Here is a 14,199-nt window from a genome sequence, read left to right as displayed (position 1 = left end):
TTAACTTTTTGAAGGAACTGGGGAGACACGACAATATGTTCAAGACCTGATTCTATTGTTAACCGCCCGAGAATGATATAGTCAAATTTCTCACAACTGCGTAGCTAGCTTTCTTGAGTGGTACGCTCCGAGTAAGCCCTTTACTTAGTTTTAGCCTACCCTAAAGGGTAAAAAACTAAAGTTTTTTTATGATTCAGAAAGTTTATGAATTTATTAATAAGTTTCATTAAAATTTTATATAACATGCAAGAAATCTATCTTAATTGAAACTCCTCTAAATTTACATTGGCGCTTAACATTTGCTTCTAACGTGTAAGGTCCCTCTGAAATGAAAAAAAAATGTTTATTTTATAAACATTATAATTTTTATCAACGGACGACCACTTCATCCGTTGATAGTATTATCAATTAGTTTGTTTTTGTTTTATTGATGATTGGTAATTTTACTTGATTTTTTTTTCCATTTAATAAAAGGTATAACTCTTGCTTGGATAGTATTGTACTTGTGTTGCTTAAATTTAGATAATCATCATCTAACAAGTTTTTAGACTTACCAACCATTGATTCTTTGGGGAGCCGGATTCTTCTCTAGAAGTGGCTAGTGCCGCTTTTAAAGCAAACGCTACCGAAACGGCTTAACACGTCGCTGGCTCTGCAACCGCTTTTAAACCGGAATAAGTAATCGGTAAATAAATTTTATTATTCAGTATATGAAAATCTAAAATCGACTGTTAGCACAGTTAGAGTTGTTCGACTGCTAGCACAATAGGTATTCGGGGCTGATGCAACATCAACTGATTTTGTTTTTATTTTGTCCATAGGAATTTTTAACACAATGGCAATGGTTTGTTTTATTTTTGTGTTAATGCCTTGGCCGATTTCTACACCGCTATGCTTTACACTGCCATCTCCATGATAAATTGATAGGTAGATGTGATAATCTACTTGATCTGGAGCAGGCCTACTCATGATTGCTGCACGAAGACCTCTTTTTTCCATCTGTTTTCAGAATTGAATTTCATAACTTCTTTCTTTCGTTCTATGTATTCACTATTTTTTAATAATGTTTCCAGTATGTCTTTAACATCTATACATTCCGGATTGAGGTTATTGAGGCATACTTCTAGCGGGACTATATCTAATTCGTAAGATATTCTTTCTAACACATACTCTGTCATACCTTGAAGACTTCTTAAAATAAGTTAAATTTGTAAATGTAATGTAAATAAGGGCATTGTTTACCAATTTTTTTATTTCTTATTTGACCTGGACTTCTTGCATAACTGCTATGTGTATTAGTTGTATTCTTTACACACTAAAATCCCATGTGAGGTGATTGTAGCAGCATTGGAGATGAAACAAGTTCAGATTGCCCAAATCCTGTATCTGAGTACACGTCATAGTTTAAGTACTGAATTACACCATATCTGTTTACACCTACCTAAAGAAAGATAAAAATTTGAACATAAGCAATTTAGAGAAAACAATATTACACAATTGTTTCATTTTGGATAATCGAGTCTAGACAAACTATACTGATTATTTTCAATACATGCAAATTATGTATAAAGTGGTTTACTTTTGTGATCCAGCACGTATTGCGATATGAGATAATTTAATAGAGTAGTAGTAGTATCAATAGGCGTGTAGATATCCATATATTGTTATTACCTCATACTGCACATGGGCGGGTAATCTTTTTCCGACGATTCGTATATTTTCTTGAATATTCATAATAAATCTAAACTAGCAGTTGCCACAAGTCCAACTCTTGTTATTTTAGATCCATATACACCGCCACATCTCGGTATTGTCACATTGACTCTAGAATCTCAGCTATTAATTTGAAAAGTATTTTGGTTGAAGTCTAAGCAAAAATAAGCTAAATTAGTTAAAGGATTATAGGACCGGGCCATTTTGATAATTGTTGTCATGAAGGCGAAAGTCATAAGTGTTGTTATGGCTTTCCGACTAACTCCTCTAACATACCTACTTTGTTCGATGCATAAAGCCGAAACCGATGTATCATATCAGTGAATTGAGAAGCAGCTAAGTCATCAAAGGAATCATCGCTTGGCTTCGTCACACAGCTCTGTGTTTCCATGGTCCTCGATTAGGTTTCTGGCATAGTAAAATATACATAAATAACACTATCATGAATATTATTAATAAACATTAATTCAATTATAACTAAAAAATGTACTTATAAAATAGACCTAATGCTGCTTTTTTACGAAATTCCGGTTTTTGCATTCCCTTTATTTCCTCAACCACAATTTCATCGTTAAGAATGGATAAAGCTGATTGTAACACGTGATTTTCGAATAAATTTTGTCTCTTCAGATAATTTTCAGTACTGTATGCACGAGTGAAGGGTCCTGATAGACCAAAAACGAGTCGGGCTGATTTGAAAGTTTGCTTCTGTACTGGATCTAACTCATACAAAAATGCTGCATGGAGGAGATAAGTGCATTAAACCATCTGAGCTAACTGAAAAAAATATGAAGTAATTTGTTGAAAGCAACATTTAATACTTCAAAAAAAATACAATTACAGGAAATTGAGGCGTTCATTAATTACAATAGCAGTTTTAATTTACCTAAATAATTGTTACGTAGGGTCATAATAGATACAATTGCTTCAAGTAGTAAAAAATCATCCGATTGAAAGGTAGGATCGCGTTTATTAAACATTAGATTTCCTGCAATGGAACCTACCTGTAACACAATATTATTTTATAACCATTCCAACATCATTGTTTTGACGTTATTTATTTGAAGTAGAGGTAAATTATTAAGATAGAAAACATATTATCGAAAACCTCAACCTTTGAATTTCGAAGAAATAACTATGAAAACTTTACTTAAATTTCTTACTGGTATATGCGCAACTAGATCCAAATGGTCGTAAAGCTTTGGTAAATATGAAAGCTCCTCATAAGTTTCAGTACCAGCCCTGATAACTAAATTCTGGTCTAAGTAATGAATTCTAAGCTCTTCCACTGCACTTATATCAATAAGTACGCGTGGAAACTCAAATATGTAAATGGCACCTAATATATATATAAATATGTATTGTATTCCAAAGTTTCTAAATTAGGTAAAAATTAAGTGTATTTTCATTGTAGCGCAAAATTTATTATTATGTTTCGCCTTGATTCACTTACATACTTCGTTTTTGCGTGTTGTTCTCACAGTAATTTAAGTGCTTGCTCCTATTCCACCGCGCCTTGCTGATAGAGTTCAGTTTTCTTATATATTTATTTTCTATTTATTTACAATAATATTTGCTTTAACATTCTACGCCCTTGATTTGAGAACTGACAGTAAATGTAATTATTATTTTAAATTTATAACTTAATTCATTTACTGACGTATAAGTGTACATTAAGCTACCTGTATTAATAAATTATATTTTCATTTAATTTTATTGAAAATTAGTTACTCACCTCTTCCAGTGTTCCCGCACAATTAACAAACATATACGATTCGACCCCTTCCTTTTGAAAGACATAAAAAAATTCACTTATATCGTTAACTCTGTACCATATTTAACCATCTTTTAAATGTATCTTTTTAACATTCGTATGTGGGGAAACAAGATTTCCAATCTTTACATAGTTTTTCACATTTTTCTTTGTTTTTGCATACAGTTAGCTCCTCGATGTCAATTAAGTTGGGTTTTGGTGCGTCTTTGGCGAATGTTTTATACGCATTTAAAATTGGTCTGTAACTAGTGCATCTGCAGTTGTTACTACCAAATGAAATCCCGATTTCATACTGAGTTAGATTATAATTGTTTGCTTCTAAACTAGACTGTAAAAATCAACCCAATTAAAAACCATAAGTCGATATGCAATAATAACTTATTATTCTCTCTATTACTTGGATTATCATAATTCATCACCCACCCGGGCGTGCAAAAATTCAGTGCCGTATCCCTGTAAACGGGAATGACCTATATTGGTAGATGAAATATGTCTATCTGCACTTGATGCACGTATACATTTGAAGGAGTCATGTATTTTTTTAAATAATAGTTTAGAATTATTTTTGATTCTAGGCAGACAAAAAGCATTAACACATTTTTATAGCTGATAAGAATATGTTTTCTTACAGAATTAACGGAACATGTCCGTTTATGTGCATTACGATCAGGAGCGGTGACAGCCACAATACAGACACCACAACCATCCTCTTTGCACATATATAATATAATTCCGCGAAGATTCTTCCGCATCAGCGTAGGAAATCATTCGAATTTCATCTGAATCCACTTCAGATCCAATTGAAATTAATTAAAATAGTCAATAAAGCTAAAACTGTAATCATTGTTTTCAAGTAATTAGTTTTAAGTTTTATAATAACGCATATTAAATTGCAATAACTTCTTACATACAATTCAGTTCATTCGAAGCATGCTGTAAAAACCGTAACACATCAAGAACATATATGTAGATGAATATCCGTTTAAAAAAAATTTGCAACTAAGATTATTTTTAACGAAACAGATACATAAATTGGATGCCTGGAACTAGACTTTGTTTTTTGAAATCGTTTAATAATATAACGTGTAAATATGTTCCATAAAAATGAGTTCGTATTCGCCTGATACAAAAAGGAAATTATTTTAAGTAAATTGTGACTTCTAAAAACTTATTAGTTTAACAGTATAACCATTTCTATTCGATATTTTATCTTACCAGAGCAAGCCTCACCATTTATGCTAAACGTAATTCTATCCATGATGATAGATTATAATTATGACTGGAAAGTAAAGAATTCTGATTTCACTATATTAACTAAATAATTAAATCAATAAAAAATTGAAGAAAGCAATAAAACGGTCAGTGGATATAATTGTAAAAGTTACTTCATTTTCACAACCATATGTGGAGGAAGTTGTGCTTGGGCATATCCACGAATTGTGCTGAAGATGCTTGGGGCCTGACCAGGCATACGCGCTCGTTGCATACTAGTGGCATGACCACGTGCCTTTCAGCGTGCGTGGTCACGGTGACTAAAGAAGCACGCGAAACGTCGAAAAAAAATTTCCGGATCCCAGCGTACCATCGGGTTCGTGGCTCTCAAATTTGTATCCTGAAATCTATAGGAATATCCTTTACCTGTGGAATGTGGTACGTCCAGGTACGATCTGTTAGTATTTGAACCGTTTCCTTATAGATAGATAATGTGCTCTGATGTCCAGTAGCCAGTACCCATAATGAAAGCCTCTTCAATCTATAATAGTTGAATTCTTTTTGTGGTAAGGCACTATGTGTACCCGATAGATTTCTGAGCTTCAATTATATGCAGTAAAATTGTAAAATTATTTGTTGTTTAAAAATAGTTCCAACTACTACTAGATTTAAAGCAAAGAAGTTAAAACTTGAAATTGGCTCAAAAATGTTTTTAATTATCAGTAAATGAAGCAGTTATCGAAAAGATTCGTTTTAAATTACACAACTTATTATTTTACTTTTACTTTAAATTACACAACTTTGGAGCAGTGTTGGCCTAGTGATTTCAGCGAGCGGCTCTCATCTCTGAGATCGTAGGTTCGATCCCCGGCTGTGCACCAATGGATTTTCTTTCTATGTGCGCATTTAACATTAGCTCGAACGGTGAAGGAAAACATCGTGAGAAAACCGGCCAGTCTTAGACCCAAAGTCGACGGCGTGCGTCAGGCACAGAAGTCTGATCACCTACTTGCCTATTTGATTAACAAATGATCATGAAACAGATACAGAATCTGAGGCCTAGACCTAAAAAGGTTGTAGCGCCATTCTTTTATTATTTTACTTACCTGCCCCATATCAATTTCCGGATAAATACTTGTCCCTACATCTTGTACTATATTATCAGGCTGCCGTCACCATAATATATGGATATGAAGATTTGGTAGTGTACTTCATCTGAACAAGGCCAACTCATTACAGCTACACGAAGGCCTCGTTTTTTCCACCTATCGATATCTAATTCATAGGATATTCTTTCTAACACATGCTCTGTCATACATATACCTTCAAGGCAACCTGTAATCCAAGTATTTTTTAAATTAAATTAACGTTTTCCTTTATAGACTTATACCCTACTCAAAATAACAAATGTATTTTTATTTAAAATATATCATAATCTATATTTCATCACACAATTTGAATTAAAATAAAACTCTATCGCTATTTTAAAAACAATCCATCTGCTCGAATATTTTTTCTAGAACTCGAACCGATCTCCGTATAGACCATAAATATTATCCCGTTAATTGAGACGTCATAGTTGGTAGATAAATTATTGTAGTATCTTCCTAGCAGGACTTCATGTGTAAGTATTTCTATGTGTATCGGTTGTAACTATATACACACTAAAGTCCCGAGTGAGGTAGCAGTTCCTAATGCCAGATAGCAGAAGGGTTGCGACTATTTGAGTTCGCAATTACCCTGTATTTGAATATAAATATATCATAGATTAAGTATTGAATTACACCCGATTTGTTTACACCGACCTGGGAATAAAGAAATACAAATTTTAATGTGATTATCTTTGGTTTACGCGAATAAGTTTTGACTTGATGTCCTATGATCCCAAAATGCGGCAGAGGGTCCACAGTGAGTCCTCACCACGTTCGGTCTTGAGCCTCGTTCCAAGTCTCCCCGACTCTCTTTGCTACATCTGCAACTATAGGACGACAGGTTTCCTTAGGACGGCCACACTTCCTTGCAAGTTACAATCAGGACCTGTTTGGGAATGTAATTAGAATCTCTTCGGCTACGGCTACGAATCTCAGCGGTTGACGAATACAGAGTTAGAATTTCTTTAACAGATATAAATGGATTGTAAAATAAATTTATTCGTTAAATAATATGCCATTTTATTATATTATTGATTAGAAATTATCAAAGTCTCTAAGAAATATTTCGAAAATATGCATTTCCTTGTATTACTAGTTTACCTCGTATTCCAAATGGGCAGGCGATCTTTTGCGAATGATTCGCCTGTATATCCATCACGCATCGGCAAGGTCGGTTTAACAAATATGTAACCATAGGACAGGCAGTTGACACAAGTGCAGCTCTAGTTATTTTACAGCCATATGCCCCACCACAACGAGGGATTGTCACGTTGACTTTAGAAAAATTATCTCGTGGTAATAAATTTTTCTATACAGCATATTTAAAAGAATAAATAACTAAAGAACTTTTACACATGAAATTCTATACAACATTTACACATTAACTATTGGTATAGTTTTGAATTAAATCAACTTTCACGAATGCTTAACATAACTAGGGACATTTTGTCTTAACAGCATATAATATAAAATTTATAAGAATAATATAAAATATACGGAAGAGATTTCTTATTTAATTACATATTATTAATATTGCAACCGTTGCCGGCGTTGCTAGGCCAGCACTGAATCTTATTCAATCCGTTGAACCCATCACGAAATAAGAACATTAAATATCATTACATAAAAATGTAGTTTAAAAAATTTACAAAACAGACATTTTTGCCGCAAGTCCGCCTTATCTACGTCTCTTGTCGAAGCTTACCTACTTTGGTCGATAACAAGTGACTCTAACAAGAGTAGCCGCTCTTTGTGCAAGTTTTTTCGTTTCTGCAACTATTATTGCTATTGGTTGGTCAAAGTATTCGATTTTTCCATGCGATATTTTTTCAAGAACAAATGACCGTATGGTCTCGCTTACAAACGAATTTGTTCCAGGAATTTATTTTGCTGTGAAGAAGGCTACGACGCCAGGAAGTTTCTAGACATAAGTGTGTATTAAATTTTCCAGAAGAGTATGAAACTGGTAATGCATTAATTTTCAAATTACTTGTCTATATCGAATCACTTTTATATAATTACTAAAACGAAAAGTGAAATAGTAGGTAAAATCTTTTTTACAATGATTTTTAACAACCTATAACCGACTATAAAATGTACAAAAAGAGATGTTGCTAGGCTACGTCTTCCTCGGTCGACAATCGATTCGACTTCGACTAAATTGTGTTTTTCAAAAACAAATTCTCTAAATGTAATAAAAGTCAAAATACATGCATTTCGTTTCAAATGACAAGTTAAAGAATTTTTCAAATATTCTTTAAGGCTTCTTAGAGTTATCAACATTTTGACCAATGTCGAACCTCCTCCTCTTTGGAATTGGAAAACGTCAAGTGTGAACAGAGTACATATATAAAATATGTCTTAAAAGAGCAGGCGCAGGATCTATATGCTCAATATCTCCGCTAAAGATTTTGGAGGTTACAAACGCACAATACACTTCTTTCCGCATTGATTTAACATCATTTACTTCTCCAGAACACTGTATGAGAGCTTCGACCTTAGGCATTCATTAAAAGGCCACAATATTGGGTTAGTGTCATACACCTCTTTTCCTTTAGAAAGAGGCTTATTTTAACGAAGGTCTATTGCCCCTGATAGATATCTTGGGTTTAATAATTCTTCGCGAATGATTGCCAATAAGCCCTGTAAGGATTAATTATATTTATAACCTAGGCTAAAACTCCAGCAAATGCTGTACTTACTTCATGCTTCAACTACTACATCACAGAAAAAGATATAATAAGTTCATTTAAATATCCGTGTTGTTAGAAGATGTATAATATAAAAAAACAATGTATAAATATAATTAGATATACTAAAAACATCTATTTATACATAAACTAGCTTCATATCCAATATCATACCTTACCTTATAAAACAATCCTAATGCCGCTTTCTTTCGGAATTCCGGTGTTTGCATTCTCTTTATTTCCTCAAGCACAATTTCATCGTTATGAAGGGATAAAGCTGATTGTAACACGTGATTTTTGAATAACTCTTTCAGATAATTTTTAGTACTGTACGCATGAGTGAAGGGTCCTGATAGATCGCCAAAAACGAGTCGGGCTGATATGACCCTTTGCTCCTGTACTGGGTCTAACTCATACAAAAATGCTGCGTGTACTTGGGCTATGGCGTTTTGTGATCTTGGTATAACCTTGGAAGAAGTTAACGAAAAATATGATTTCTTTTGTATGGTGGCCAATTATTAATGAAATTTTATATAATTCCACTATATAGGTAGTACCTAATATAGATTTCGTAATCAATGTAAAACTGGAGTATTAATAAATGGGCAAAGATTTTTCTGTGTAACTGTTTTGTTATATATGGACTCAGTTGGCTGGGGTATATTGATCAAACGAATGGACCGTAAAAGAATACCCGATCCGTTCAGAAAAGCTTAAGCGACTTTGGAGTATGTTTGTTTTATACAAAGTGTTGTCAACGGACCGAGGGCGGCAATGCATGCCGCATTACAATAGTTTTACTTAAATTATAGTTAAACATTCTTTTGCAAAATACATCCTTGATATAGTTGTATATTTTCACACGGTTCATTCGGTTCCCTATCGTTGTTAAATATATTCTATAGCCAATGTCATCAGGGATCATGTAGGATTCTAATGGTGAAAGAATTTTTTAAATCAGTCCTGTAGTTTTCCTCTTTATAATATTAGCGTATAAAAATTTAAAAAAAGTAGATAGGTTATAAACGCCAAAAATTTAGAATGTTTGGCGAGTGGCGGAATCTCTATTTGCGTAATAATTTTCCCTTTCATGTCAATGAACATGAACTCTTGAGGGGTCACGTCTAGAATACTATCTGCGCAAACTGAAAAAAATCATAGCATTTAAAGTCCTCCCACTATATCGTCTGTCTCAAACACGGCTAAGACGGTTTTGGTCACTGAAATGAGGACACGACGTATCAAGTGATGAACAATAGATAAAAGGTGCAGTATCCTTTGTATTGGCGTAGGTTGCGCATGAGCACCTGATAACGACCGGCAGAATATTCCGTCTTTATTGTCGTTTTTCAGCGCTCCCTACATATCGCGCGGCGGTCTTAATAGGTGACAGAATGGCTTCGTATGGACGTTTCTAAACAAGGTATTCTTTAACCCGGTCCTAGTACAGCTATGGTGCATGTTTAGACTCTTTTAAATAAACATATCTGAATTAATTAAATAAAAAATCGTCTGTGTGACAATCTGATATTGTACCATTGTGTACCAATTTATATATAATAAAATAATATATTTCATAGTTCCGTGTCTGTTAATGATATAAGATAAATACCCATTGTCATAATAGCTTCAAATAATAAAAAAAAAACATCGGATGCAAAAGTCGCATCTCTTTTCTTAGGCATCAGGTTTCCAGCGATCGATCCCACCTGAGACAATAGAAAATATACATTATTGAAAACCTCGTATTTTAACTGGATAGAAAAAAGTATTTTATTCTACGATAGAACAAACATTCAATAATAATAAACTAAGCTTAAAAATATTTAGAAATAAAATAATCATGCATTATCAAAATAATGAAATATTTACGGCGCTATAAGAACTGACAAATCGTTATCCCTTTGCCTTCCTTCAACAGACAGTTAAAAATTCGTAACAAAAAAACTATTTGTTACCGAAACGTTATTGAAAATCTGGATTTTGTAACAGGGTTGTCGTGTAATAAGGTTAGTATGACAAAGTCAAAGGCCACGTCTTCCAAATCTAGTAATATTTCTTATCCTCAACGCAGTACTTTATTGGTAACATTAGTATAACACCTATAATATTATTAAGAATAGCAATAATAATAACAGTAAAACATAGTTTTAATATGCTTTAATTCCTATTTTGGAAATGAGGCGGTTTTTGCTCCATAAAGATAAGGTAATAATAACTATTATTACATTAATAAAAATTTTAATCATTCTTACATTTCTCACAGGTATATGCGCTACTAAATCCAAATGGTTACAGAGTTTTTGCAAATAAGAAAAATACTCATAAGTTTCAGCCATTTTTTAATATCTCCATCAAATCTGTAAGCGCGATGCCAGCCCCGATGGCTAAAATCTGATCCAAGTAATGAGTTCCAAGCTCTTCAATTGTACTTATATCAATAAGTACGCGTGGAAACTCAAATATGTAAATAGCACCTATGGAATATTTATTTATGAATTAATAAATAATAGAAACATTTGCTCTCTACACATACTTCATTGTGAGTGATATCATCTTCATGTATTGCTAAAGGCATAAGCGAATTGAATAAATATCTTTTTCCTATGTAATGTCTTTTATTGTTTCAAATATTCATATATTTTAAATTCGTGCATTTTTATGCAGGCACTGATGTTTTAATAACATATAACGTAAGGTATATATTACAAAATAACTTTTATTGGTGGTTCATAATTTTTGTAAAATTAAATTAAAAGTTTTAAGTGTTCTCTTCCAGTGTTCCCATTCACAAGCAAATACGACTCCTTCCTTTCGAAAGACATCATTTTATCATCTTTTAAATGTGTCTTTTTTGGTTTTTCGATACTTGTTTGAAACAAAACACCAATCTTTGCATTGTTTTTCACATTTTTCTGTGTTTTTGCATACAGTTAGTTCCTCTATGTCGATTAGGTTGGGTTTTGGTGCGTCTTTGGCGAATGTTATAGACGCATATAAAATTTGTCTATAACCAGTGCATCTGCAGTTGTTATTACCAAACGAATTCTCGATTTCATACTGAGTTAGATTATAATTGTTTGTTTCAAGTAAACTGTAAAAATCAACCCAATTAAAAACCACAAGTCGATATGCAATAATTACTTATTATTCTCTCTATTACTTGGATTATCATAACTCACCTGTACATATTCATCACCCACCCGGGCGTCCAATACCCACATTGGCTGCCATTGTGCTCTGCTAGGGTACGCTGAATAGGATGATAACCCTGTCTGTCACCTAATCCTTCGGTGGTCGTTATTTCCCAATCTTGACTAGACAGTATACTCGTTAGGCACTGTAAATAGTTTTAAGGGATTATTTTGGGTGACAAAATCAAAATCAATCTATATTTCATTTATGAAATTTAGTACGACAAAAATACTTAGTAAAATCTACGTATATAAGATGCTTTTGAAATGAAATTATTACAGAAAATTTATTGCTTTATTTAATATTACCGTAGTTAAAATCATTAAAAACGTTCGCTTTATGTGATCGTTTCAACTTATATGAATTAATACGAAAACTAAATGGACGATTAACTCCACCATAGAGAAGATTTTTTCACACAAAAGAAAGAAAATTGCTTCACAAAATTACACAACAGCGACTTTAGTGTGTTTTTTCGGTTCACGTATATTATCGACAAAATATCGTTCTAAATTGTGAACATTTTTGTCATAATGTGAGACGAAATGTGATTTAACCATACCGAATTAACCGCAAATGTCCGTTTGTGTCCATCATGGTCAGGAGCGGTGACAGCCACAATGCAAGCGCCACAACCTTGTACATATATTTGGTACCGCGAAGATTCAGCCTGATTCGTAGAACATCATTCAGACTTTCATCTGAATCCACTTCAGAACCCGCTGAAATTATTACTTAATTATTATGTATATTATAACATAAATTATGTTTAATTTATTGTAAATAATTTATATATATTTGATAAAATCATAATATAGTAATTATATATTATGATTGAATTGGTCTTTAAACGGATGAAAAAATAGTAAAAATGTAACTTCATAATATGTTTCTAGTTTATTGGTATGGTGACCAAGGTTCACCATGTTTTCATAGATTAGCCGAATAATTTCATTATTGTCCTTTATGATCTCTATCCGCTTATCTCCTTCTCTACTGTCTCTCTGTACACCAGTCCACATCGTATCCCAAGCGTCATTTATAAATTATCATGATCCATGAGTCCTTTTTGATTGTCTACATTACGACTGCAATATTTCTAGATTTTGTACTACTTAAAGATCTTTCAACAGGCTAAAATATGATTTCTGACCGTTTCAGGACACCTATTAGAAAATTGTAATTTGCATAATGTTACCCTAGTTTTCAGGAAGCTGAAACATTTTTTCAGGCCGTTTCAGAACATGTGTCGAGTCGAGTGTTGCAGTTTTCAGGAGACCCATTTTCAGGCATAGTTATACCGCTTTGACGGATATTCTAGACCGAGTTTTCTAGGTGTGGGACAAGGACGAAATGATCCGCGAGAGAGACGGAAGATCAGTACCTTCTCGATGCTAGACTGAGCACTCTAGAACGCTTTACGACAAGGACAGAGCAATGAGCGAAAGATACAAAAGGACGGACGATCTAAAACTGTGCAATTGCTACTCAGTAGCAATCCCGCCTAGAGCGTTCTCTAATATTGTTTGAGATTATTCCCAGGGATATATCAGCGAGCTGAAACGCGATTATTTAGTTTCGAATGTGATATCAAGAGATAAACACCGAAGCGATAAAGTGCAGTGATAAAGTACTGTGTCTAGTATGCATAATTAAGTAATTAGTGACTATTTTTGCGTGTAATAAGTGCATTTCTGCGAGTAAGTTGTGCCAATACATTCCTCATCGATTTATCAAGAAATAAACCCTTGAAGAAATCTACGGCATTTTCTATCCGATCCCCTAACACGTAACAATATATTTTAATTGTTTATTGTGTTCTAATATTTAGGTAGAAGCTATTATATATCTTATCTTATGCGCATAAAGTAGGGGCAAGTAGTGCATTTTGCACTATTAATAATATTATTTTAACTTACAATGGTTCCTGGTAAGATATCGCTCGAAAGAGATAAGGCCGCCTCTTGCCCTCCTTATTATTTACTTTAATTTTTCTAATTGTTCTGATTTATTGCAACGAAGTTATGAATTTATTTACTCATTTGTTTTATTTTTATCATCACGCCTTTTCCCGAAGAGGTAGGCACAGAGCATCGGTCTCCTTACCACGGCCCTAACATACCTGTCTCGCTTGGTGAACTCTCATTACATCCCCATGAATGCTCGTTGTTTATGGGTAACTTCTCCTGGATTTGGTTCAGGAATGTACAGCAAAGCCTAGCCGACTTCACCATCGACAGTAACTCAAGCGGGGATTTCGAGATTTACTAGGGCGTGGCAGACAATTTGCATGTGATGTAAGGAAAGGGGAGTGCTGTAAAGTTGTTAAAAAAACGTCATCACGTCATCTCGACATTCTCAAGCGTGACTGAATTATTTTTTATTTTGAATTCATTTCTACTAGCCAAACTAATAAATATCCTCAAAAAAGTTTAATAGTGCAGCTGCATGTTGCCTATATTCC

General features: G+C 33.5%; 1 protein-coding gene across 1 annotated transcript; it reads right to left on the bottom strand.

Annotated features, from left to right (window-relative positions):
- Positions 1-292: 292 nt before the first annotated feature.
- LOC123720260 (xanthine dehydrogenase 2-like) lies at positions 293-13,881 on the bottom strand. Its single transcript, XM_045676800.1, is given in 11 exon segments — positions 293-323; positions 833-995; positions 998-1,191; positions 7,560-7,706; positions 8,241-8,347; positions 10,190-10,249; positions 10,796-10,861; positions 11,472-11,634; positions 11,723-11,880; positions 12,298-12,405; positions 13,858-13,881. Coding segments are annotated over 11 exon segments (1,221 nt in total).
- Between the last annotated feature and the right edge of the window lie 318 nt (positions 13,882-14,199).

This window comes from Pieris brassicae, chromosome 2 (genome assembly GCF_905147105.1).
Source record: "Pieris brassicae chromosome 2, ilPieBrab1.1, whole genome shotgun sequence".
NCBI classification, from domain to species: domain Eukaryota; kingdom Metazoa; phylum Arthropoda; class Insecta; order Lepidoptera; family Pieridae; genus Pieris; species Pieris brassicae.
Note: the sequence above shows the minus strand (reverse complement) of the source record. Positions and strands in the feature narration are given on the sequence as shown.